We start from the raw sequence: 27,893 nt of genomic DNA on the forward strand, positions 1-27,893 counted from the left end.
TGACTATTGATATCCAACCTTAAAACCTGAATCCTTCATACATGAGCTTTTTAGCAATAATTTCCATGAGCCGACAGTGATGTAAACCAGTGATAAAACCAAGCTGACATTTCTGTGGCCTGTAACAGCAGCGCTGCTCCACTCCCGCCTTCTCTGTCTCCATTTTATTTGCATTTCCCTCAGAGGAAGAGCAATAAATGAGTCTAATCACTTATTTAACTATTTTTCCACCCTTGCAGTGGAGTCAGGAGAAATATTAGAACATAGATAGTAAATGGAGCAACATTACAGCCGACGAGGGCAGGATATGGTTCTATATGTGGTTCTGAGTGTATGTTCATCTAGTGGAAGCAGCCATTCAGATACTTCGCCCTCTGGAGAGATTCATGCCATCGGAGCACACCTCATTAGTGGTGCCAGTTTGTCTACAGTTTCCTTTCCTTTCCAGTGGTCCTCCAGCTTGTCTGTAGTTTCCTTTCCAGTTGTCCTAAAGCCTGTCTTTAGTTTCCTTCCTTTCCAGTGGTCCTACAGCTTGTCTGTAGTTTCCTTTCCTTTCCAGTGGTCCCTAAAGCCTGTCTTTAGTTTCCTTCCCTTTCCTTTCAAGTGATCTTCAGTTTGTCTGTAGTTCCCTGTCCTTTTCAGTGGCCCTCCAGCCTGTCTCCTTTCCTGTCCTTGCCTTTTACTCCAGCCTGTTTCCTTTCCTTTACAATGGTACTGCAGACGCAACCTATTGTTTGGTTCCCTTTCCTTTCCTTTCCTTTCCTTTCCTTTCCTTTCCTTTCCTTTCCTTTCCTTTCCTTTCCTTTCCTTTCCTTTCCTTTCCAGTGAGCCAGTGGTTGTCCAGCCTGTTTCCTTTCCTCCTCTCCTCGCTTTAGGCTACATGGAAACATGGATGACTTCACAGTGTGGCTTGACAGTCAGAGAGGGGAAGTCATTTAGGTATTCTGGGTTAACAAGGCGGCAGGCAGGATATGCAGACATCAGCAGGAGCCTCCACCAGCGCTGAGAGATGGCACACGTGCAGAGTAAACTTCCTCACTCGTACGGCTTCCAATGTATTGCAGCTATTAACTGAGTTGGACAGTTGGAGAACGATGTAGCCTGAGCCACATCCAGGGAAAAACACTTCTGCAAAGCTGCATTGATTTGTCTGTGTATTACTCATGACAGGCTATCAAAATATTAAGATCTTTATGTGTGTATTCTCTAATTGTTAATGGCTTGTTAACTATGCCAAAGAGGTCATGTTTTCACCTGTGTATGTTTTTTTATTTGTTAGATTATGCAAGAACGACTTGTTTCATGGAGGAACGGAGCCTGGGAAGAACCCTTTTAAGTTTGGTGCAGTACTTTCTTTATGTGTTTTAGGGCAGCACGGTGGTGTAGGTGTCAGCCATGTTGTCTGCCTTTTCGCCCCAGGACACTGCAACCCACAGTGAGATGATGACCAGGCCTTTACAGTGGCTGCCCCTAATCTCTGTAACAGTTCACCTCTTGATAACACAACCGTTCAGACCAAATGTTTAAATCCCTGCTGAAGACCCACTATGTGGATTTTCAATCAGAACTAGACAACCATGTGTCGTGCTGACTCGGTGGCGTGCGCAGAACGTAATTCCTCTCCAGGATGAAGCGTCTCTTTTCCCTCTTCTTTCATTTCCCTATCCGTCTTTCTTCTCACCTTCTTCTTTGTGCGCTCACTCCCACTCTGTCTCTTACAAGGCCACTACAGACTAAACTGTGACCTATACTGGAGATGGTCTCTAATTACTTTGTACTACAGTTACTACAGCCGGGCAAACAGTGCAGTCCTCACCATGCCTGTCGGAGAGGATCCTCTCACTGTGGGTGGCATCGCTTCACATTGTACATACAAGCCTAGTCTGACAACTTAGGTTCCCTCATTTGGTCCATGTTGCTCTAAGAGTATTTTCATTGGCACACACACACTACATTTCTCTCTCTCTGTGTTTGTTTCTCTCTCCACGTCACCATCCTTCCACCATTTCTCATGTTAACCTCAGTCTAAATACTTCCTCGGTTTATGTCTGTCACATATAGATACAGTGCATCAAGAAGCACGGCCTGGTACTGACCATACATGTCATCCTTCCACATGTACGCATGTACTATATATATATATACATATATATGGGCTCCATTTGTTCTGCGTTCCTGTCAGCAGTTTTATCACCGTGCCGTCTCAGTCTGGCCGCTGCGGGGGGGACACGCTCAGCCAGCGGCGGTGGTAAGGACCACTGCTAGACAAAACAAAGAGAAGGAGGAGGGGGGCATGTACACGTACAGCTAACTTACTGCTGACAGGATATTAATAACTTTCTCTCAGAGGGCCTCTGGTTTTGTAGGTTTCCTCTCTTTATTACAGACTGCAATAACAATGTTTAGCTTAGCATTGGACCGCATCGTTTGATTTCTTTTGGTCACTGTCTTGGGCTTGAAATGTGTTAACTTGATCAGTCGGGTTTTTTTGTCTTGGAACAAAGGAGTTTTTTCAGTTTTACAAATGTCCCTTAAATGAGATGTTTAAAAAAAGCATCAACAACGTTCATGTACGTATTGTCGGGTAAAACCAGATGTTTGATTGTCCCTTCATGAACTATATTTTTACAGCTTTGTTTTCAGCTGCATGATGGACAATCAAACTTTCCACAAAAGTTAAAACTCCATCATATCTGTTCTTCAAACAAAATACAAGAAAGTATTTACCTGAAACAATGTGTGCTGAATGTATGGATGGAAAACTGTATGTGTGTATGGGTGTGTGTGTGTGTGTGTGTGTGTTTGTGTGTGTGTGTGTGTGTGTGTGTGTGTGTGTGTGTGTGTGTGTGTGTGTGTGTGTGTGTGTGTGTGTGTGTGTGTGTGTGTGTGTGTGTGTGTGTGTCATTAAATCTTAAGGCATGTTTTTTAAGGTTAGCTTTAGGTCAAGGTTAAGTTTAGGTGCAAGTTAAATTAAGGGTAGGAATAATAAGGTAGTATATAGTTTACAGTTGAAATAAAGGTTGGGTTTAAGCTAGATTAAAGTTAAGGTGAGATTTAGGTTAAAGTTGAATTAAGGTTAAGGTTTAAGTTTAATGTCAGGGTTAGGGAACTATAGTTAACAGTTAAGTTAGACAAGGTATTCAATGATAGTCAATGTAATGTCCTCTGAAGTATGGAGACTACTGTGTGTGTGTGTGTGTGTGTGTGTGTGTGTCTAAATTGTTAGAAGTGGTCTCCCATGGTGTAATTGGCATGAACTGGAGGATGGTCTTAGCCAGCCGCCACGCCGCAGGCAGGCGGGCAGATCGACAAATATTAAGTCTAATGGGCAATTTGGTGGAGAGGAGGGAGACAGGCACACGCAAGAGGAGAGCAGAGGAGAGATGGAGGGGTAGAGGGAGGCCAGAAGCGGCGAAGGTCTACAAGGGGGAATTGGAAACACATGCAGTGGTCTGACTGCTGGTCTTCCCCCCTCCGCCCTCATCCAGACGACCGCACACAACAAAGACGGGAGATGGGCCAGAGATGGTGTGAGGCTGAGTGCGAAGGTGATGAGACACGGGCACTGACTGGCAGTGTTTTATGGAAGAAAGATGGCGACCAGCAAACGCTAAACAAATGCAGATGACACAATATGCCACAAGTAGCATTTCAAAGTTGGAATGACTGTGGGTATAAACATGGACAGTGCAAGCGTGTCATGCTTGCACAAATGCGTACGGCACAGAGGGGAATTGCTTGTAGTTGTATATTGGAGTGTGGGGTTGTGTAACTGCTTTAAAAAGTTTGAAAAATATAAATTAAATAATCCATAACCCCCAGATTGCCTATTTCTCATTGGTGCCACTTCATCTGCTGCTAATTAACGCCATGATCTGGCCAAATTACAAAATGGAGCTCTGTGCTGTCGTTTCTTCAAATAAGCTCCGCCTGCTGATGTTGGTACCACATCAAGATGATTCCCTGAAGAAACACTCACCAGACTGAACAGTGAGTCCTTTCTGCCCCAAACCAAAGTGGCGAGTCAGAGGCCTTTCTCTGCAGCAACAATGGAACCGCAGCTCGACTGAAAATGACACAACACATTTTCATTGGTTTAGATGCAGCTCATCGTTCCAGGCATCGTTATGGTGAACAGGCCTCGGAAAGTTTCGGTGGCCACCAGTTAGGTAGTCACCAGATCGTATCCTGAGGTTTTCAGAATTATTTTTAATCTTGATACAGGGAATTTGACACGTGAAGAGAGAAAGGCTCCAGTTTTAACAAAATGGATTAAAGCAGGAAAAAAGCAGATCATGCAAAACCATAAACTGCAACTCATGTACAGCACAAGCATATATGGTCCATATTCAAATGTGGACTCTTTGGAAAACAAAACCACTATTCTCTTGTTTCTTTTGAAAGAAAAAGATTGACGGACAAATGGACGTATATTTCTGGCAACAACAGCCCCAGTTTGTTCCTGATTCCCCCCCAATCTCCCCCCCAGCCGTCCCCTATTGTGTTTTAATGAGAGTTTGGTTTTATAATGTGCAAAGCTTCAAGTCACATTTCTGCTGGAGCAATATGAGCCTGCATGTGTCCCCTAAGGTTTGGTATAGTTTGTGTCCAAAGCATCAAAATATTGTTTATCTGATTAAAAGTAAGTTTTAGTAAGTTCACTTCATGTTTGTGTGTGTTTTATAATGTATATTGTAAGTATAGCTGTACTTTGAACCCAGTACAACTTTCAATGTTGGCTTAATCATAAATTAAAATATATAAATCATAAAGTGCACATAAAAATAACATAGTCTCATCATGCTATTACCCTGAGTGTCAACAAAACTCATTGGTGATTTGAACCTGCATTTACTACTGAAATGTAATATTTTGCACCATAATTTATTTTCTCTGGCAGCATTTTGCAAATATAAGATCTCCTGCAACAAATGTGAGACTCATTTTCCATCTTTTCCATCTTTCTTTCCAGTGAAAAATGCTTTCCTTTCTTTAAATTATCTTATGATTTAATAAGTCTTATGTATCAACCCTTCATTTATCAGTTTTTATTCACTCCCTTGTTTCCCTCACGTCTCCAGCGGATGCGATTGAAATAGTATCCAATCTTTTCACTGGTTTCCTGTGATGTTTAGAAGCAGTTGTTTGAATTTCAATGACCAAAACCAAGTTACCATCTGGAAAAGAAACAAACGTGGTTCCTTTGTACCACTGACTTTGAGAATTCATGCAAATTATTGTGCTGTTTTTCTTGCTTCAGAAAAAGTATCACAGATCCCAGTGCGGAAACGATAAATTATTCATGTGTGCTTAAACAAAATGATGTCAGTCTTTGTGCGTGTGTGTGTGTTTACAAAGACATGTGCATGAATTTTTTGCTCACAAGTTGCCCACCTGTATATAGTTGTGTGTGTGCGCACAGTTTCTGCACTTGCACAAGTGTGGCTGGAGTGTGCCTGAGTGTGTGCAGTGATTAAAGTCAGGGTCTGCAGCGAGAGAGAGAGAGAGTGCGAGAGTGTATGTATCATCAGTGCGGTGATGGTGGTGGTGGTTAGAGGAGGAGGAGGAGGAGGAGGAGGAGGAGGAGGAGGGGGTCAGACACAGAGAGACAGACGCCAGCCTTGGTTTGGAGCTGAGCCTGAGGAGGGACTTTGGCTGAGAGAGAGAGCGGAGCGACTGGGGGAACGAGGGGAGAGGCGAGTGAGGAGAGAACTCGGGGATATAGTAATGCTGAAATCTAGATAAATTATGGAGGACAGCAGGAAGCTGCGTTGGCAACGAATGAGCTGAAAGAGCGGAAAGAGGCAGCGGCAAAAAAAGGACGAGAGATGTGTTATATGAGAGCACTGAAGTGTGGAGAGGCTGGGGGAAGGAGGAAGGAAGGAGGAGAAAAAGGAAAAAGAGAAGGAAGGGGGGGAAGGTTGTATCGTATGAGCTTTGCCGCTGGAGGTATGCCGGGGCTGGGGAGGGGGCTGAGGAAGAAGAGAGGGAGGAGGAAGGGGGGAGAGGAGGCTCATTAACCAGTGCGAGATTGGAGCCTCAGTGGCTTGCTCGCATTCAACCACACTCGGCCTTTGATGAGGGCTGGATCCTCAAGCTCAATCAGTCCCACATGAGTCCAACTGAGAGGGAGAGGCAGACAGAGAGGCCAGAGAGACGGAGAGAGGGAGACAGAAGGGGTGGCAGGGATGGAGCGAGTAACTCGAGGGAGGGATGGAGGACAGGAAGAGAGACAGGAAACGGAAGATGTATAGAACAGGAGGAGTGACAGCCCAGGGGAAAGAAAAGAGCAATAGAGGAGGTACAACGTCAGGATAGAGCTAAACAGTCTGAGAGCCACAGAGAGCTACAGAAACAAACTAGTGTCTGGAGTGTCATTGTTTTTATAGAACAACAATGTTTGAGCTGATCCATGATTCATTGTGCGGGAGGATTCAGGAAAGGAAAACACACCGGGATGATTGTGACTGCATATATTGGCATCTTCTAGAACTGCATCCCGGACGACTGGGTGTTTTCACATCTCTGTGTCTTCAATAGTATTTCTTAGTGTGTGAGTTCAACTCAGTTCAAGTTTAGCTCTTTTATTCGAATGAATTTGCAGATGAAAAACTTTTTTTGAGTCTGGCCTCTGCAATTTAATGTCAAGAATCTGTTTTTTAATTGGTGAAAGCCTTTTATGCCTCCCCAGAGAGCCGGGGGCATTATGCTTTTGTGTGTCTGTCTGTCCCATTCTTGGTAACACAACGTCGCACCAAGGAAATGTTAAATCTATTGAACTCACAAATAAAACAGATTGGATTCGGCAGGTCAAAGGCCATGATCATTGCAACCTTACAAAACTTGTTTTTTGGCGTCTTGAACATATTTCAAATAGGTCATAGTCACAGTGACCTCATATGGTGACAAACGGGAATTTAGATTAAAACTGTACTAGTTGGCCGAGGCATGCAACTACAGGGTGGTGTTTGTAGTTCACTTTTGTTTGCATGTGTGTGTTAAGTTCTCTAGCGGTATACACGAGAGATGCAGCCTACTTTGTGTGTGTCTGAGTGCGTGTGTGAGCACATCTGCGTACCTGATCATGTGACTGGCGTGTGCCATTGACTGCTGCTGTGGACGAATGTGGCAGTATTTAGTGGTTCTCCTGAAGCTCAGGTCTCCACATCAGCACCAGAGGGACACAGAATCATTACCCCATAACTGTGTCTCTACCAGAGGCAGCATTCAACTCAGAGCCCCATCTGCCTCCTCTCCTTTTCCTTTCTAAACTACAGCCATCTGCAGGAACCAATTAATGGCAGCAGCCATGAGGGCTGCAATTAGTAAGTGTTAAACTGAATCAAAACATGTCCCTCTCTCATGTCTGGAATGTAAAAGATTTTCTGTGCAAAATAAATCAACAGAAACTTTTGAATCATGTCCAACTTAAAGATATAATATGCAACTTCTAAAAGCAACTAGACCTATCTTGTATATTTAATTGACTTGTGTTCTTACATTATCAAACATCTTAGCAACAATGTTTAAATCCAGAGAAATCCACAATTCCTATCAGGCCGATTTTCCACTCTCGTGATCCCACGCTGCTTCACGACATCTTCAAAGGTCTTTTGTTATTGTTTTGATTGACCCCGAACAGCTCAAGTTACAAACAGCAGGTTTAACTTTGTCTGTGTTTGGTTTTGCATTTGTATTCTATTTATTATGTCCTGCCTTGTAAGTGTTTCTGTTTATTGTCTCAGCTGTATCATAAATCTGGAGTATAATAAAAGATAAAAACAAACCATGTCCCTTTCACTCCTGCATTCTTATCTGTCAGTGTATTTAAATATGGACTCACTTAGAATAAGGCTATTGAGATGACTCAATGAGTTCATCTAGCGACATGTAAGATAACAAAGACCTTAAATCAACAAGTAACGAGCTCGTCCCAAGTGAAAAAAGATAAGTGACGTTAAAACATCTGCTAAATACGCCGTCGTGCTTCTGTTGAGGCAGAGAGCAGAGTGCAGCAGCAGAGAGGAAGCAGCATCCATGGTATAAAACTGGGATGATGTTATCTGGATGATAACCTACAGGCTGGTGTGTAACTCCATACTCCCCAGTTGAATCCCCTCTACCACTTGGCAGACGTATAGAACTGAGGTCGCTTTATTGGTTTCCCTAATTGGTGCCAGTTTCCATTTTCATTTCCAGAAATTACAGCGGGGTAGCGTTCTGTTCATTCTGCCCACATCCATACGCTCTCTGTGTGTGTGTGTGTGTGTTTGTGTGTGTGTGTGTGTGTGTGTGTGTGCAGAGCGAGAGACACTGAGGGTGAGGGAGGGGGAGGGCGACAAAGAAAAACAGCAAAAGAGGGAGCGGAGAGAGAGAGAGAGAGAGACGCTGCTGCGCTGCACGTGTAAACGTATGCTGTAACCCTGTGATGACTGTTTGTGCTTTGTTCTGTTTATGTGTGTATAATGAGTCATCAGTGATTGGCCAAGTTGATGTGGTCAGCGATGGAGGCAGGGGGAACACTTTACAGTAAGCGCATCAATGGAAAAGAGCCTCTCTGGGAGGGAGGAGGGGGGGATGAGGGGGGGGGGGGGTCCAGGCAGAGCAAGGGGAGCACATCATTCCTCCAATTGTAGGAGTAAATTACACAAAAATACACAAAGCTCACCACAGCTGAGCACAAAAGCCATCGTGACGGAGGGAGCAGAGCAACAAAAAAAAAAGAACCCCGTCTACTTCAGAGTTGGGTAAACACACGTGCAGGGGGCTGGAGGCAAAGTAAACAGGGCAAAGAAATGTTTGGCCCGGGCCGAGGGCATCGCTGGAGTCGGCGAGGGTTGAGGGGCGGAGGGAAAGGTGAAGCTGCTTCGTCCGATCGACAGACCCAATCTGTTACAGGAGGGGAAAGGAGAAGCCGAGTCCCAATGTGATCTGGTCCAGAGGAAACGTGTAATTGCTGCTCACTGTTCAAACATTAGTTCATCATGTGATTAGGAACAGACTAGCCTTGAAAGATAAATCAGATGTTTCCAGGTTTCTCTCTCTAACAGAAAAAGAAAACACACACTCACACACACAAACACACAAGCAGGGCGGGGCTGAGTGAGGGAGGGTGAATTGCTGCCCTACACCCGCTATGACCCATTATTCAGCGGCTCTTCCCCGTAAATGTGATAATTATATGCTTGCCCATTCACAGAACAGCACAAATATACAAACCATGCTGCTCCTGTTTATTCTCCCCGTAATTCCTCCTTTATTTTCCCCAACACTTAGTAAGTCCATTATAAACCGATATTGTTACATCATTAAGTCGTTTCCTCCGTGCACTGTTATATATATCAAGACTATGGAGCTCTAAGCTAATGTGAAGTACAACAGATATATGTACTAGCTTATGTACATGTGTGCATCTGGGCTTGCATACTAATAAGGGTTGTGTTCACGTATGCATAGCACGCTCGTGTGCGTGTGTAGGTGCATGTGCGTGCATCCATGTGTGTATCAATATGTGTGTGTGCGTGTGTGTGTGCTGGCAGGCCGAAGCGCCATTGTGAGGCGGCGACCACAGCGCCTCCTTCCCCCCCGACCTGCCACAACAAAGGGCAATTAAACACCGCTGCCTTGCCAGCTGAGGAGCCAACCGCCGGCCACACTTCCACAAACAGGCAGATCTGTTTAAAACCAAAGGGGAGAAGCAATAAAAGCCAACCTACCGAGAGCAGCCCCCTCCCATCCCCTTCCGCTGATTCAAACCAGAAGGTGACTGGCTGGCTTCACCCTATCACTCACTATCACAGTTCAGGCCGTATTACCGTCACATGTGCCGTTCTACACATACAACCTAACCCGTGCAGGGATGTCTTACACATGGTTAGTGCCCATCAGCTGTATGGTCATGGTTAATAGGGCACCTTTAACCGTGACCATACACCTCCTCCATTATGCTCATCAAACGTGAAGTACATTTCCGCGTTGTGTTACTCCTGTGACTACAGTTGCTGTGTTGTACCTGTTGTGGAAACGAAAGAAGCTGAGAGTTGTCGTGCTCGGCCCACAGATTTGCGTCACTGTGTGTTCACACCAAACGCAAAGTCATTGCAAAGATTCAAATAGACACGATCACACGTCACTCGCACCAGGCGATGCTCACAGCATGATTTAAATGACACGCCATTTGGATTATGAAGAAAACAATCTGGCACACTTAGGGAACTGATATCTGTATTGTGTGTTACTTGGTGAGTTGAATTTTAGGGGACCCTTTGGTGTTATTAGATATGCATTCTTCTGAGTACCATTCCAATTTCACTGTTGTTTACAATGTACACATCTAGGTTTATTATTACATTCACAATAATTGTTCTATGATTTTCTAAATACGTCCCTGTTGATAGTTGAATGATAGTGCACTAAAACGCTTAAATAAGTGGAAAAAGTCAGGAAAAACAAATGCAGTAGTTTTTACTAAAATTTCTGCCATCACCATATGACTGTATATAATATGTGTGTGATGGGGAAAAAAAGAACAATCATAAAAGATCCCTTTTAAAAAACAATATGATATGAAATGTTACAACTCTCACAACGTTTTGAAACCCATGAGGCTGTTCTGCTCTTCCAACACTTGTCCGTGTGTCACAGAGCTTCAAGACGTGAAGTCTGAGCGCAGACGAACTGTGTTCCCCAGAAATCGCTGCTGTACAGTATGTTTCTCTCAATGACAGGCTACACTTCCACAGGATACATACATGGAATCGCTCTGTGTTTGTTTGACCTGCCAGGGATCCTTTCAAGGATTAAAGCCTTCTCCTCACCACATTAAAACAGTAGAAATGGCAGCACATGACATACCAGCTCATTTCATTGTCTTGGCGCCAGTCTTTGCCAGGCACCTACTACTGTCTGTTATGGTTCTACTGCAGTGGAGGAACTTGTAATCAGATTTTTTGGTCTTGTTTAAAGTAATACCGCTGTTACAAGACATAGTCCTACATAAGATTCAAAATTATTACAAGTATTGGAGGAGAAATACAACAAATAACACAATAAAGGTACTCAATGTTAGTCTCATCAGAGAGATCATTATATATTGACTTATTATTGCCACATTCATTTCAAGCCGATTTTTGCTGTTGTCTACAGTCAAGCAACTATATGCTGATTTTACTTATAGCAACACATTATATCATATAAACCCATCAAAATATATGAGCAAATCTTTCGTTTCCAAACTAACTGATCATTATTTCTACCAGATAAATGTGCGCAACACTATTTCCCTCTAAAAGTAATGGAGTTGAACTGTATTGCATCATAAGATGAAAATACTAGTACCATGTATATTAATTGTGAGTAATACAGAATGAGTAAAAGTTCCATTGAATTTGATGTTTTCTCGTTTTCAATATCAATTTTTATCAATCATTCATTTACTCTTATTTTATTTGGAATATTTCATTCAATATGTGTTATTTATTTTATATAAAAAGTTAAATAGATCGATGACATGTAACTTGTAGCATGAAAAAAAACACATTACAAAACAAATCATAGAACAACATATCTAATTGTTTTGTTAAAATGCTCCTTAGTGCAGCAACAAGGCCGCGATGGCCAATCCTGTCCTTTTTCACACATATTTCTGTGTTGTCCTCTGTGACCCCAGCAGAGGGCAGGAGCGCAGGAACCTGGCGTGAAGCGGCTGTGCAGCCTGTCCTGGTCCTAGCCGGGCCCAGCCCACTCCAGCCCGGCTCGGCCTGGGTTCAGCGTGGGCCGCATCGCGGTGTCTCTGGTCAGGCAGCCTGGAGCCCTTGGGCGCTGGCAAGGGGTGCGGGCGTCCGGGAGGGGCCCCCTCAAAAGCCATCTACGAGGGGCCACACCCACACGGCCATTACGGTGGAGGCTGTTCTGGGCTTCTCCCGAGGCCGCCCGCCTGCCATTTTTAGAGCAGCAACAGAGTAGACCACATGCTGTGGCTTCAGGCAAGTGGGGGGAAGGAAGGTTTCTTCTTTATTTCCGTCAAAGTGCCATGAGCTTTGAGAGAATTCCTACATTTGCACTCCAGTAGCCTCAGTCAGTTTGGACAAATTGTTTATCTCATGGATGGAAAAGAAAAGGAAATCCCATCTTACTTCCTGTAAAAGTTTTTCATCAAACTTTTCAGCAACGTGGAACTTTTCATTCAAATCAAATTACGCTCCACATCCCGATACCTTGCTCCGTCTGTTTTACTTGTGCGGTTTGGTTTTTCTCCCGTCAATAAAAGAATAGATTAACTGAAAGTAATAAACTTAGTTCCAAGATCTTGTGAAATATGTGAAGCCTGGTTGATTTAGACCTGCGCAGGCTCAGTGTTTTTCAGGAGTGTGTGTGGGTAAAGCGTTGGGTGGTCTAAAGGAGAGAAGACTTGAGCTTCCTCTTGCACACATATGGTGCGGCTTGGCCTTTTTGTTTTGATTTTAGGGGTTTTACGTTATAAGTAATAAAGTCCCCTTTAGGTATGACCTGCTTATTTTACCTACCTATAATGTCCTTCTATTTTTGTATTATACGCCCTACCCTATCCGCTCACCATTTCTCTCAGTGCTTGCAGCCTTTTTCCAGCTTAGGCCTCCCGCAAATCCCAAATCTGGACTTTTCGCATCATTTCCAGCTCTAGTTTGGACCATTTCAAATCCTGCTTTAATGAACAACTCCTGTCTTTCTAACCTTGCTTCTCCTAGTCCCGATCCCCCCTCTCCCGTCTTGATCTGAATCACCAGGAAGCCCCCACATCAGCCTCCTCTCCAGAAGAGGAAAGACAAGTCAAAAACACTTCACTTCTGTTCCACACAATCACTCAATAGACAGGGACACATGATACTCTTGGTCACCCGTCTAGAACACGGACGCGAGCGCACTCGTTTGACCCACTTGAAGACATTATCCCTCTCCTGCCGTGCGATATGTCTTTCATAAATAAACGATAGTTCCAGTCCTCAAAACCACATCGTTACAGCACTAAGGCATCAAATGTACGGCTTTGAACGATCTTCTGCTGGGAGGAAAAGAGATGGAGGCTTTGACTTGAGAGTGGTGGACCACAGAGCTGAAGCAGATCAGGGTTAAAGTTACATTATAGGTCCTTAAAGTGTGTTAGTTTGAATTTTATAAGATTCATCGAGTCGAAAGTATAATATTGTAAAAGTTGTGTCTGGCTTCTGTTTCAATGTAAAAGAATAAGTATGAAAAACCCAGGAAAAAGGTATTTCTACCAGGAAACACTTTAAAAACTGGGATGGACTTAGGGACATGCAGAGTAGAATTCTGGTTATTTTAGTACAATAAGAACATCCATGAGGAGAGTTCATTAAATCAAGAGGAACATAAGTTATTTCCAGGGTGAGGGTACGAGAGATGACTGCTGGTGGTACACACACACACACACACAAACACACACAGACCCACACACACGACACATGGAACAGATCACACAATGCATGGAGTTGGATGTGCCGTACGATATAAAGTAACCCAAAAAAAGAAAACCTCAACTTACCCCCTTTAAAAAACCCTCCCCTCTTTTTTTGGCCGGGCTCCGCCAGGGAGTAATGAGCTCCCACCCAAACCTCAGCACCAGCTGCTGTCAGAGTCTGGGGGCACTGACTAAATATGTACAAACCGGCAGGGGGAGAGGGGAGGGTGTCGGTCGGCCCTCGGGGGTACAGTACAGCTCAGCACCCGCTGACATGACACGGTTAAATAAATCACTAGGAGTTCAAATACAAGAGGTAAAAAGTTAAATTGATCAGAGGAATCACAGCAAGAAAATAACTTGATAACTGCATCCAAATACACACAAACATGTCACAGCTAATTCCTAACCCGAGCCTATAACATATGACTAAATCTCACCCTAACTGACTAAAACCTGATTGTGACCTGAACCTTAAAACCAAATCTTAATCCTCAAATAGATACCGGGTCCCGTTTGGTCAGGATTTGTCTTACGTATCCGTAACATGGACAAGTTTGTTTAAAAAGTCATCTGAAGGGCAAATTGTTTAAAGATGTTATAATCATTCAAATGAGAAAACAATTTACACAATTTTTCCTCGAGGATATTCATGGTTTTACTCATTTCCATACACAAGAAAAGTTGCACAAGGGACTGTGGTAGATGCATGGATCTTTTTCAAAAGTAATATTTCGTTTTTCACATGTTTCATATTCAGACACTGTGTCCTAAAATCCTCTCCCCTACGTCTCCAGCACGGCCCACTTGGATCGACCATCCTTTCAGGATTTGGTTTCTCTGGGTGTTCACCTGAAATCTGATTTATGTTTATTTGAGCTTTATTAAGAACTTTTATTGATGCTTGATTCCTCTAACAATTTTTTTTTGGCGATCAATTCCTTTCAAAACTCCACCCAGCCGGATGCTGACAGAAAGGTGGACTGGTCCGTCTGCTTCTAATCCACTCGCCATATTCCACTTCTGCTGTCCCAGCTGCCTGCTCGCCTACTTCCTGATGGTCTCATGTTCTGTGGCCACACACGTTTCCCTGGCAGGCCATGATGCACACTGGCACTGTACCGGTCCACCCTGAGGTCCGTAGTAGTAGCTGAGGAGAGTGAGCTGGAGGTGGTGGCCTGTAATACAGAGACTCACACTAAAGACGCCATGACCCAGAAGTTTGCACCAGAACCAGGCCCAGGCTGTGATGGTTGTTCCAGAGACCACCATGAGAGAGGAGAAATAAAACTACGGTACATTACAATTTGGTATATTTTCTTATGGATTAAATATGGGGCCTGAACTGTTGGTTTCAGAAATTATGACAATTATCTTAATGTTCAATGTGAAAAAACGCAGCCTTCTCACTTATTTGAATGGAGAGAGGAAGTCAAGGCAGAGGTCTCCTTCCACCGAAGCAACACAGGGTCGTCTGGCAAAATAGTCGAACAATTTTCATCTTTGGAGACAACGCAACATGATATCATCCGGCAAGGTGCTGCCCTGGCCGGTCACATACAGGCAAGTTGGCTTGTAGCATCGGCCAAAGGTATTTCTGATGTTTACATTGCAATCGTCAAAGCAGTGTTTTGGCATCGGAGAAGGCTTCAGATTCTCAGATCCTTTCCTCAAACTTCAGGACTTCCTGGATGGAATTGAATGCCTCCCCAGTGCCTAGAGCAACACACCCCCAGCACCGCTGCCCCCCTGCACTGCTCTAACACAGGGCTGTTTTCGGTCAAAACGTCCGCTCAGATGTTTGTTTGATGATCTGACAAGTTCCTCACTGTGACCTTTAAGTCCTTCAAGGCAAATCCAAGTCCTCCAAATCAGATTACGAGTCCCAGTGCCTTTCAGGTCTCAACACTGACCATATATATATATATCACACAACATTTAATGAGTTTTTTTTTCAGAGCTTTGTTGATTATGACTTTAACTTGAACAGAAAACAGTTAAACAAAGGTCAAGCAATTACATGTTTAGCTGAAACTCAATGCAAAATCTGCTCGATGCTTTCTTTTAACTTTATATCTTCGTGGGATTTGACCAGGTCAAAGCCAGGCTGAATGTTTTTGGTTTCAAGCCTCAAGTCTAATTAACATTTTATGGGGCCTGAAGACTTCATTGTGACCCAGGTTTGACTCGAGTTAAACGGTCAAGTACACGGCACTGCCGTAAAATAAACTCAAACACAACAAACAGAAGGATATTTTTACCTTTTCGACAAGGGGGTTGTGTTTTCACCCCTCTCAGTTTGTTCGTTAGTTGGTTTGTTTATAAGGAAGATTAAACAAGAACTACTGGTCGCATTTCCACGAAACTGGGTGGAGGGATGTGGTGGCGACCAAGAAAAAAACACGTTTCATTTTGGTACGGATCTGGATTAGGGCGTGTTTGTTTTACTTGCTATAACATTGAGCATTTTCCAACATTTCCTCCATTAGCCCAGCGAATAATTCATGGATCTTGATTTTAAAAAATCAGGCACATTTAGGGAACTAATATCTATAAGTGTGTGTGATTAGATGCAGCTTAATTGAATTTAAGGGGAACACAAGCCCTTGGCAGAGGTATTGCATTCCTCTGAGTGCTATTCAATCTAAATTTGAATTTCCATATCAAATCAGTCTGATAAAAGGCGTAATGTGGATGAGGCTAACCATCCAGATATAAACCTCTTTTTTTAAATGTAATTTCATTTTGAATGCATGAAATTATTGTCGCAACAGAGGTTTTCTTGAGCTATTAAGACCCATCCAGCCCTGCCACACTGCATGTAGTGTCGCTTTAACCTGCAGTGTCCAGTCAGAGGCACAGCAATCCTCTAAGTCCCTCTCATTTCACAAAGTATGTATAAAGAAATATTGAAAGAGACTGTCATTGCTGCCATTGCGCCATCCTGAGCAATTGCATGCATGACGCCTGTTGGGGTCATTAGGTGGCCACAGGGCTCCTCGACAGACGGCGAGATTACAGGCCAGATGTCGGCTTGTATACAGCGAGAAGGCGGTGGACTGGGATTTGTTTGGGAGTAGATGGACTTCTGTGTTCCTCGAGCTGATACTTGAACGTAATACCCTGTATGCCAAACAGCACATTCAGCGTCTTACACAACATTTTGTGCTTCCAGCTCGGGATAATCACTCATTCTACAAACAGTCAGAAGGTTTTTCATGGAGGAAAACAATTAATGTCTCCACAGCGCCATGTGGGATTATTTCTGACGTGTGGTCACCAAGATATCACAGCGAGACGGCAGCGAATGAGAAGAAGCGATCTTCACAAGATCTAACCATCGGGAAACCTCTCGCCCATCTTGTACTCGTGTTTGGACAAAAAGTCCGCAGGTGAAAAGGAAAAATCATCACATAGGGAAAGGATTACTTTCTCCTGATTACCACCATGTCTGATGACTGGACACGTTCTGTCCGCTGGTTGAAATGCAGCCTGTTGGCGGTTGGATTACTCAGAACCACCAGCATGCTCCAAATAGAGGCCGACCACATGAGCCGGGCAGGTCACTTAATCTAAAGCGTGCTGTCTCTTCTGTTTTTTTTTTTCATGGCCGGCTCGAGTGACGGCCCAAGTGGCGAATATCTGACGCTACAATCAGCAGCATCCACAGCCGAGCGAATGTACATGCTATTCACTGGTACATTGTTTACCCTATTCCTCTCTGGCAGTCTCTCTGTCTATATGTTCCCCTCTTTCTCTCTTCCCCTCTTTTCTCGCTCTCTCATTTTCCGTTGACAAGCTCTCTGAATCTTTGACCACACAGCCTGGAAAAATAGCACCGAGTCATGCTGCAAGGCAAGTCTATCCCTGACCCTGATTCCCTCTCACCGCATTTCCATCAGCAGCAAAGTAAAACACATCTAATCATTTCAATTTTCCCCCTCCGTCGCAGTATTATTAACATTGTTAATTTTCTGAGGGCTGCAGCCCAGAGGGGAATGTCAAGGGAAATGCATTATGGCGAGATATTCCATTGATCCGCCATTATACACACTTATTCGGTCGCCGTAATGGCCTAATGTAACCAAGAGGCCAATTTAAAACAAATCTAGAAAACAGAAGGCTATTCAGCCCCGAAAAGAAAGAAGCACTTAAAACCAAGCGTGTGATGTCAATGTATAGACATGGTCTAACATCCAGGGAGTCCCAGTGCTTTGTTTCATGCGTGTTTGGGCCGCTGCTGTGCTTTCGGGTTACCACCAAGATGAACTATCTGGCAAAACCATCACTGCTATATCACGAGAGTTCCCTTCTGGAGGAACTTGCTTGTACACAAGGAAGCTAACGGATGTACTGAAAGCATGCAGGGCTTGAAAGGTTTTTCATTTGTTAAAAAGTTAAAAGAAATTACCTAGCAAATAAGTAGTAGTTCAATTTGACTGTACTATTTTGAAAGTAAAATGAAATTTACTAAAATGGAAATGAAGTCATCCTCAATAGAGAGGAAAATCTGAAAATACAGAAACTCCAGCTCCCACCGGACATGCACTGAAGTCCGAACATTTCCCGATACTCTTGGGAGGGGCTGTATATGAGAACATAAATGTCCAAGTCATTTGCCCCAGACATTTTATGGGAAACTTTTCCTTCCAGTCGCCTTGTTAAATGTCCGGAAAATGTCATTCACATAGAAGTTGCTGAGGGAGATGTCCACTTGGAAAGATGAGCATATTCGAGACCTTTTGGCAATAAAGGCCGACTCCAGTGTCAATGTACTGTTAAATAAAATGCATGATTTCCGCAGAAGAATTTATACATTATGTCCTGCCGCCTGCATGCTCTTCTTAGGCACCCCCCCCCCCCTCGCATTAATGTTACAGACATTTTCCTGTTTCTGTGAACGCGTCTGACCCAGACAAACTCCTGCTGCGTTCCTCATATGTGAACTCAACATTTTTCAGATTAACATTAACTGAGTGAGATCATTTTTTTCTCGTTCTCTGACTGAAAACTGAATGTGAGCTGCTCAACCTCGTCCCATTTCCTTTTCTTTGCAGAGGATGTGATTTGATTATATAATCAAAATATACCAAATGTATGATATGGTACAAGTGCAGTCTATGTTTCTGAGTGCAAAGAATATTAACTAAACATTTTGTATAAGTAAAAGTTAAATCCTTCCGTCAATTATCTATCACCACTTCGCAGGGTAGCCAGGGCCACTCCCAGCAGACACTGGGAGAGAGGCGTGGTACCCCCTGGGTCACCAGGGCTGACACACAGAGACAAACAACCAATCACGCTTATATTCACATGGACAATTTAAAGGCTCCAATTTACCTAACCCCATCGTGGGAGGAAGCTGGAGTACCCGGAGATAACCCACGCAGACATGGGAAGAACATGCAAACTCCACACAGGCTGGTGACAGTGGTAACCACTATACAGCAGTAAATATATACTGTTAACCAGGCAAGTGAATTTTATTACAAATGCATTTAGTTAAAGGTCAACTGTTATCTGGACATCTGATCTGATTCAATAAACATGTCCAAGAAACATTTTTAAAAAAGTATTTAGATTCGATATCACTACTTATTTAACCTTTCCCTGCCTTTCCATTTTATGTCTCACCACCTGTCCACTTCTGTAGACACAACCACACAACGTGAACCATCCTGCAGCATGAAGGAGAAGACTCAGAAGCAAACAAAGCACTAACTCACTCACTGCCATCACCTCAAGGCGGTTTCTCCTCCTCTGGAGCAGAGCAACCAGAGGAGGATTCGCCAAAGAGACACGGCTCCACAACAACGTTTAGCACGGAAAAGATGACCACTGGTGAAGGAGACAGTCTGTTAGAGACAGACTTATTGCTTCCTGTTTTTTACTAAAGTGAAATAACGGCAGGTTGTGTAACACACCCTAATTAAAAACTACAGGAATTAAGGTATCACAATACACTGAATTAAAGTTGTGTCTCTTTGTGATGGTTGGGAGAACTGGGAGAGGCTGGTGTATGATACAGTGTGTCTGGTAACTAGACTAGTAGACTGCAGGCACAGTAATGAAATGAAATGTGATCATCCTGAACCAGCTTCACTAGTTCTTTGTCTGATACAATGACAATAAAGATAACTGATGGATTCCTTGAGTAAAGAATGTTTACTAACCAAGAAGGTATTTACATAACATTTGTTTTGCTAACACTCATTTTGAAACGGATAAATTCAAATGTTTAAAGAGGTGGTTTCAGGTGAAGAAAGTGACAAGATCAGTCTCAGGCCTGAGTTGTATTGAAAAGGTGCCATTGACTATTTTAGAAAATTTAGTCACATCGTCACTTGGAGTTGTTTTGGTTAATTTAATAGATTTTTTTCCTTTGTCAGCAGGATCATGTAAAACCTACCGAACAGATTGCGTACAAAGAGACGGATCGAGAATTTGTTTTTCACTTTCTATAACGTTGCCGTCCAAGTCCACGCTGGGATCTTGATGAAAGACAATCACACATATTTAATAGATTGGTATCAATGAGTTTGTGTAATCTGTTTCAGCTTGATTGGATTTAAGGAGACTACTTGGTCTTCTCTGAAATATGCACACTATTGAATTCTGAATTCTAAATAAAATCAAGACAGGTTCAAGACACACACACACACACACACACACACACACACACACACACACACACACACACACACACACACTGTTCAGGTCAAAACCAGAGTATTGGTATATTTTGTTCATTTAGATCCAAGCTGGGAGAGACAACCTTTGGAAAGCTGATGTCTTGGGGTCTTTATCCAGAAAGTATCTGCCTGCTCAGCTAGAAAAGTTCCAATCAGACATATTTGCCATTAATTGCCTTTATTTGAAGTAATATCTCACCCTTCTATGAAATTTACATATAGTTTTAAAAGCAGCAATCACATGCCACTTGTTGCATTTAAAGGGGCCAAACCTACAAGAACCTGTAACTACTAATAGATGTGATAGCAGTCATATGGACAACTCTCCGTACCAAACGTATAATCAGCCCTGGTTAGCGTAATCGTGCCCACCCAACGCCGAGAGGTTCATCAGGCTCGCCGTGACTACTGTACGTACCCAAACGTCTAAACCGCACAGGGCAGAAAATAGTAAATAGAGTAGAGAAAGCTTTTTGAAGAGGCTGTTAAGAGCTTAACGCATTCCCTAATTATAGATCTCACTTGCTCCCTTTTGAAGAGAACTGTAAATGGGCACACGCCAAAGTTTCAGATCAGTACAAGTCTTATAAAAATGAGGAGAAACAGCCCCTTGCGGACCACTTTTCAGAAATATAGGAGCAGAATTTTACCTCCCCTCTCATTTCACCTAGATGTAAAAAAATAAAGCATTAACGAACGCTAAGAAGAAAAAGGAACACTTCACTTACAGACGCACTTCAGTGACTGAACATGTGTCAAATGAGAGGGGAAGGAAATCCCTCAGAAAGTGTGATAAGGATGCCACGTACAACACACGTATCTGTGAGGATTAGACGCGATATAAGAGGCCCACAGGAGACGATATTGGTTATATTGCTTATAGATTTCTGATCTATATGCAGCAGGTGTTGTCATCGTCGGCCTCCTGTGGCACCTTGCCCTCAGTTCCAGTTGAGGTTCACAGGTTTGTGCGACTGCGAGCGCAGGAGTGTGCGACCATGTAAACTGTCGCATGTCGCAAGCCTTTGTTCTCCTGCTCTCACACCCCTCCTGGAATAAGAAAAATAAAGCAATGAAGGTCAGTTGGAGAACAGACTGCCAAATATAGCTGCTGTGTTCATGTGAGGGCCAGACTCTCCAGAACGACAAGCCCAGCTCTGACCATGCCCTGTAATTGAGGAGAAAATAAGGACAGAAATTATATGTTTATTTTTGACAACAATTTTAATCTTCTGTGCTCTCCTTCAGAAAAACGAGACGCCCACAAAAAGGCTGAGAATCTGTGTCGCCCGAGACTGAAAGTTGAGCTTTGTTTTTTTTGTTTAACCAAAAAAATTAAATCAATGAAATGCAGCAAAAGAAAACAGTTTCATAAGTACGATCTTCTCCCTTTTCTCTTGAGATTCATCTTCAGCGTTGATACATCAAAGATAAAGAAGAGCATGGAAATAACATTACGATAAACTAATGAAATTAAAAGCTTATTTTACTTGTTAAATATATGTTAAACTATACAAACAACCTAATTAGATTATCTTTTTAAGGATAGTGATGCTTTTTCTATTGTACACACTGTTGTATATGATTAAATGAATAGTTTCATAACCTTTGTGTGTAATGTATCTAGACATTTTCTTGCTTATTTCTACGATGATGTGCATGAATAATTGTGTCATGTAAATTTGTGCTATAAAAAAATTGTCATCCAAAAAAAGAGTTTGTTCTCAGCATTGGTGGGTTTGTCAGTGTGCATCTCTGAATTAAAAGGATTCTCAATACAATTAAAAGATGATTAATTATCTAGATTCTTAAAGTTTAAAGTGAAATCATTGAAAATGATGATGTATGTCAATATTTTTTTTAAACAATGTGTAAACAAGGTTTAACAGGCAGAGAGGTGAATGGCCTTAGTTTACGTACATGTAAGTTATGAGCATATTTAAATAAGCAAAATAAGACAAAATACATTTGTTTTTAAATATGTTCCTCTGAAAAAAAAAACATTATTCCAGAACCAAACATTATTCATGATCACAGAAAGATATTTGGAGGATTTTGAAATATCACGTTGCCACCGTCTCTGACAGTACTTTGCACTTTCCAACTTTCAGCCTTTCACATAATCCTCTTTTTTCTCTATTTTAATAATCGTGTCTTCCTCGAGGAAACCATCCTGCGAGTCGGGCTCTTCCTCCCTCGTCAGTACGCGGGTGCTTGAATTTCATTTTATTTGACGCGATAATCTCTTCTTTATTTTATTTAACGACTCGCTCCTTTCCCTGTGCGCTTGTCTGCGCAGCTCGGGCTCTTTAACCATCACAATTAACGTCGAGAAAAGGGCCCGTAAAAGCGCGTTTGAGAATATTAGAAACAGAGAGAGGCTTGAAACCCAGAATAATAAAATCTCCGAAGGAAACCACAGACTTTTTTTTATATATATTTATGTGGCTTCTTGTTCTTTTGTTATTTTTCCTCTCACACAGAGAACATGGAGCTTTAGCCCAACTTTTTTTGTTTGTATTTACACTTCTGCAGTAACGTCACATGAATAAAACGTATCTATGGAGATGGTGTTAAGTGTTAATTCTCCGGCTCCACTGGATTAATCCCAGTGGAAATGATCCCAGTGTAATTGAAATAATATCCACATGGTGATTGATGAGTAACCCACTCATGCGTTTATCTTTTGGAATTGGGGAGGTGGGATGTCCCCTGTCGGACTTCTCCACCAATCCCCGTGCGTCTTGCTCCAGCTCTGGTTTTTTATTGCTTCTCTGCAGAGTCTTCAAAGAAGCTGCAATTAGGGGGCGGGCTCCGTGCGCCTCAAAACACTTCCCCGCGTTACTGCCTGACTTCTTCCGAACTGTCCCGGGACCCTGAGCTGCGCCTCTCCCGCTCCCCTCCCTCAGCTTCCTATAGGATTTAGTTTCTCAGGGATGGCCGCATCTATTCTGGAGGTAGGGAATGTAATTGTAAGTAGATCTTCTTCTCCTTCTTCATACAAGTACAACTTTTTGTGATTTGATTATTGTGGAGGTTTCAGGTCGAACTTATTGTTAAGTCATGCATTTGTGCGTTTGTTTGAGGAAAGTTAACCCTGGAGTTTAATTTGAACGTTATTGGCATCTGACAGACACGACCTGACTGATATAAACTTGTTCTGGAGAGGAGGATGAAAATGATATGAAGAAATATCTTAGATTTCATGTTTAATGATTGAAAGCAACTCACATTTCAGGTTGTGCTGCTGACAGCTGCCCAGCTCCATGAAACTCACATGTTACTCTCTGATCATTATTGTCTATATGCCTTCTTATTCCCATTTCCTCTGTGCACGTTCCCTCACTCGTAGCTTAATGAGGTGTTATCTCACGTGGCCACATGAAGCTTTACAGTTTCCAGCAGTGAGTGAAAACCGTGACCAAGGCAGCGAAGGTTTAAGTAGAAACAAAGTTCAAGAGATCAACAGGATTCAAAGAGCTCATGTCAGGGCTTGTTGGTAAAGAGACAATAAAGTCAAAGTTATGTGCTTGAAATAAGAAAGAGCCTTAGTGTGCCTTTAAAGCACATTTAGTTTATTATATAGATATTTATAATACTTATAATATAGATTATAATAAGTACTACAGTGGTACCGCAGCAGATAGACGATTACAGCAAAGACAGAATAAACTATTGCATATTATTGCATTATTATTGCATATTGCAGAGGCAAACACACAGTGATGTTCCATAGAATAACAATACAAGCCATATATTAGTGATTTTGCTTTAGTTGTATCCATATGTACAGCCAGTAGTAACAGTAGTAACGTGCCTCTCACATCGTTGCCATGCGGAGAGAAGAAGAAGTATCACATGAAATCGTTTTTTAAGAAAAGTGAAGTTTCCTCAGTGTTTTATTTCTGTTCCTCTTTTCTTTTCTGTTCACTTTAAAAGTTTTTTTTTATTCCAGAACAGCTAATGAATATGGATGTTTACAGGAAACACCATTGCATACATGTACAATCAACTTGATTATGATAGATGATGGTTACATCTAAATCTGTAAAGCTATACAACAGGACCCGAGTGAGACCATTGGGACACTTTGGACCATGAGCTTGTCTAATCAATGTCACAGTGAGCGATAGAGGAACAAAAAACATGTTTGACAAGTTACAGTTAATAGTGCAGGGCTTAGATACACGGTTTTATAAAACTTAAAAACAAACATGCATGCGAAATTGAGAATAGCTTGTAGACAGCGGTTTAAGTGAAACAAAAGAGCGAGGGAATTCCGCCTTCGCTGAGCAGAGCAGCATAACAAGCATAAACATTCATGGCTTTAAATTGCCCTGACCACTTTGAAAACAGAGAGAGAGCAGAGAGAGCCAGCGGTGGCAGTCAGACATAAGTTTTTTATTAGAGTTGACACTGACAGAAGCAGCGGCCGCGAGCAGCCATTTCCTGCAGACAGACAGTCTCATTTTCTGCCCTGTCTCCTCCTCCCCAGGAAGACGCACGCTATGGCTCCAGTCCTCTGGCTATGTTAACTGCTACCTGTAACAAGTTCGGCAGCATCAGCCCCATCAGGGATTCAGCTACACCCAGCAAGAGCGGCAGCGCAACTCCAGTAAAGAAGCACTACATGATGACCTCTGACCTTCAGACAGTGAAGAATGGCCGGACCGCAGACGGCAGTGGCCTGGCGGACTCCTACACTGGCTCCTTCACCACAGCCGGAGGAGGGGGAGGAGGTGGTGGGCTGCTTACACCCACTGGAAGCCCCCCTCCTTCAGCCGGAGGCTACACTACAGAGTATAACCCTTTCTCCCACTCCTTCCAGACCTCTGTCTCCCAGGACCCGTCTCTTTCAGTGTCCAAGACCCACGCTACGGCCGATTGCCTCACCAGTGTCTACACCTCACTGGATATGTCACACCCCTATGGCTCTTGGTATAAGGCCGGTATCCACCCTGGCATCACTGCTAACCCATCTAATGCCACATCCTCCTGGTGGGATGTCCATCCGAACTCCAACTGGCTGTCAGCAACGCAGCCCCAGGCGGACGGAGGCCTCCAGGCCTCCCTGCAGCCTGTAGCACCACAAGCCTCCATGAGCCCCCAGATATCCAGTTACGGCACCGACTTTACGCAACTCAACCCGGCACCTTACCCTTCTGTGGGCCTGGGATCCTCCTCTCACCTCCTACAGCCTTCCCAGCACATGCTGCCCCAGGACATGTACAAGCCCAAGCCTGTGCAAAGCTCAGGGCTGATGGAGAGTCCCATGGGCCTAAAGCCTGCCAGGGGATCAGGGGGCTACAGTGGCGGGGCACCCACTAGGTCCTCATGTGACTGCCCCAACTGCCAGGAGCTGGAACGGCTGGGAGCCTCTGCTGCGTCCCTGAGGAAGAAGCCGGTCCACAGCTGCCACATCCCGGGCTGTGGGAAGGTGTACGGCAAGGCCTCCCACCTCAAAGCCCACTTGCGCTGGCACACCGGCGAGCGTCCCTTTGTTTGCAACTGGCTGTTCTGCGGGAAGCGTTTCACCCGCTCGGACGAACTGGAGAGGCACGTGCGCACCCACACACGGGAGAAGAAGTTCACCTGTCTACTGTGCAACAAGCGGTTCACACGCAGCGACCACCTCTCCAAGCACCAGAAGACCCACGCTGATTCTGCCATGCAGGGGAAAGCTGTAGCTGTGGAGGGAGAGGCAGATCCTCGGGGTGAGGAGACTGCAGAGCTCAACACCAGCGCTGTGCCCAACAATCCTGGTGCTGACCAGATCACCAACGGAGAGGAGAAGACTGGCACACCGAACGGAGTGGAGAACAGCAGCGGACTGTTGGAGATCTGACTTCATTAAATCCTCTGTTCAGTGCTTTTTTTGGAGACATGGTGGACTTTTAAATAAATTAGTATTTTGTTTTATGACATGAAAGGACATCAGATTAAAAAAGACTTGATATGATAAATGACTGAGCATGTTGCAGGTAGCAATGGCTTCATTTACTGTGGACCACACACACACACATACACGATTAACAAGCACACAACATGAGCAAAGCCTGCAAACATAGACCAGTGCACAAATATATGCAGGCACACACAAATATGACCAACTAAACCAGGCTGTACGTGAACACAAATATATCATGCGTGTTGCATGAGCACATGCACATGCACAGAGATAACTATTAACAAATGTGCAAGCATATATAATGCATACATATAAGCGCACACACAAACCTGTGTCTGCACACACATGAACACATACAAGTAAACATGCTCGTGCACAGATTTTCTGCCTTTCAAATGAGACAAACCACTGGGGAAATTGAATCTGCATAAGCAGAAGGAAAAGATCTCTGAAGCCGCAAAAGGAAAGTCGTTTTACAACAAGACTTATGGTCGGGATGATGGAGTTGATGGAGCGTTGCATGCCTAGAGAAAGAAATCAGATTTACAGCTGTACTTTGATACTTATTCATTATTACTGAAACAATGAGAAGACAGTCCTACATACTGCTTCCTGTTGCCAAAGACGTTTGGTCTCGCAATTTACTTTTTGTTTGCTGTTTGCTTCTTACTATGTCTAATTTAATTTCATATTTACATAAATAATCTAATTTATGTCTTAAATTATACACATGGAAGATTATCTTGCGCCCTGTATGAAACAGAATGCCTGTAACACATGCAAGATGGTTGAAGCTGGCCAAAAAAGAAATTAAAATGCATTAAATTAATACTTTTTCTCTTATTTATTAGTTATAATGTGGAGTTTAGTGTTTTTAAAGATTTATTTATAGATCTTGAAGTTAGATGTGTGTGTAAACTATTTCTCTATAATCTTTCAATTGTGAAGTCTTCCACACCTGACAATGTAATAATAATAAGGGCTTCCCCTTGTTTGTACATACTATATATTTACAACAATATATGGATAATGTTAGGTGTGTTATTTTTCTACTTTTTTTTATGTATTTTCTACATTTTGTGTAACTTCCATGATGAGAACGATGCCTGTGTTGCTTCAGTTAAAAGAAACGTAAACTTAAGAGCTTGATTTGTCCATTTGGAACTCCAGGTGTTTGCAGATCTGTTGTGATATTTGTGTTTAAGAGACTGTAAATAGTGATAAAGCATGAAACCTGGTGAAGGTGCACATGTCGTTATGAGTTGTGGTGTGGAATCATGACTGTTTTGGTGCTTTCTAAAAGTAAAGAAATTTCAAACGCATTTCTCCGCTAGTGTTATTCTTAAAATTCAAGGACATCTTGACATTGAGAAGAAAATAAAAAGGTGTTCCTCCCTGAGCACGAACAATCTCCTCCACCCTCCACTTCTCCTTCTCACTCACTGTCCTTCGTTTCATATCTTACCATATTTCCATCTCGCCGTGGCCAAGCAAATACTTTCATTATCTTTTGCAGCACAAACAAAGCCGTCCACTGAGGTGAGGTCTTGGCTCCACACAATGACCCCCTTTCAGAGAGCCACTGTAGTTACACTCAGAGACAATTGCTCCACTCTCCAGCTCGAGAGGGGTAATTACTCCAGAGCGATGCTCCGGCGGAGTGGGGACAGAGGAGGGGCGGGGACAAGGGGACAGGGGAGCTGCACTTGTATTGTTTATTGAAGAAGGTGGTCAAACAAAGGACCCCAATTAAGACAGGAAGCGGGAGCAAAGACGCAGAGAAGACACTGGACCAATTACATTTCACAGTGTGTCAAAAACACTCCAATTTGGGATC

General features: G+C 43.2%; 2 protein-coding genes across 3 annotated transcripts in view; both read left to right on the forward strand.

Annotated features, from left to right (window-relative positions):
• Nucleotides 1-27,893, forward strand: part of LOC128448678 (proline-rich protein 13) — a 102,138-nt gene that overhangs the window by 21,059 nt on the left and 53,186 nt on the right. The window lies entirely within an intron of this gene.
• sp7 (Sp7 transcription factor) lies at nt 22,988-27,371 on the forward strand. Of its 2 annotated transcripts, none has more exons than XM_053431365.1 (2): nt 22,988-23,120; nt 24,644-27,371. In XM_053431365.1, exons 1-2 carry the CDS (start codon nt 23,085-23,087, stop codon nt 25,991-25,993), a joined length of 1,386 nt encoding a protein of 461 aa, XP_053287340.1. In that variant the 5' UTR covers nt 22,988-23,084; the 3' UTR covers nt 25,994-27,371. The 2 variants fall into 2 exon arrangements, with proteins under 2 accessions (XP_053287340.1, XP_053287349.1); XM_053431374.1 differs by having other exon boundaries at nt 22,992-23,105.

This window comes from Pleuronectes platessa, chromosome 2, assembly GCF_947347685.1.
Source record: "Pleuronectes platessa chromosome 2, fPlePla1.1, whole genome shotgun sequence".
NCBI classification, from domain to species: domain Eukaryota; kingdom Metazoa; phylum Chordata; class Actinopteri; order Pleuronectiformes; family Pleuronectidae; genus Pleuronectes; species Pleuronectes platessa.

Bases quoted from the DNA above. Each gene is read 5' to 3' on its own strand.
- sp7 (XM_053431365.1), top strand. From the start codon at position 23,085: ATGGCCGCATCTATTCTGGAGGTAGGGAATGTAATT. The intron at 23,121-24,643 runs GTAAGTAGATCT...CCTCCTCCCCAG, and splicing joins TGGAGGTAGGGAATGTAATT to GAAGACGCACGCTATGGCTC.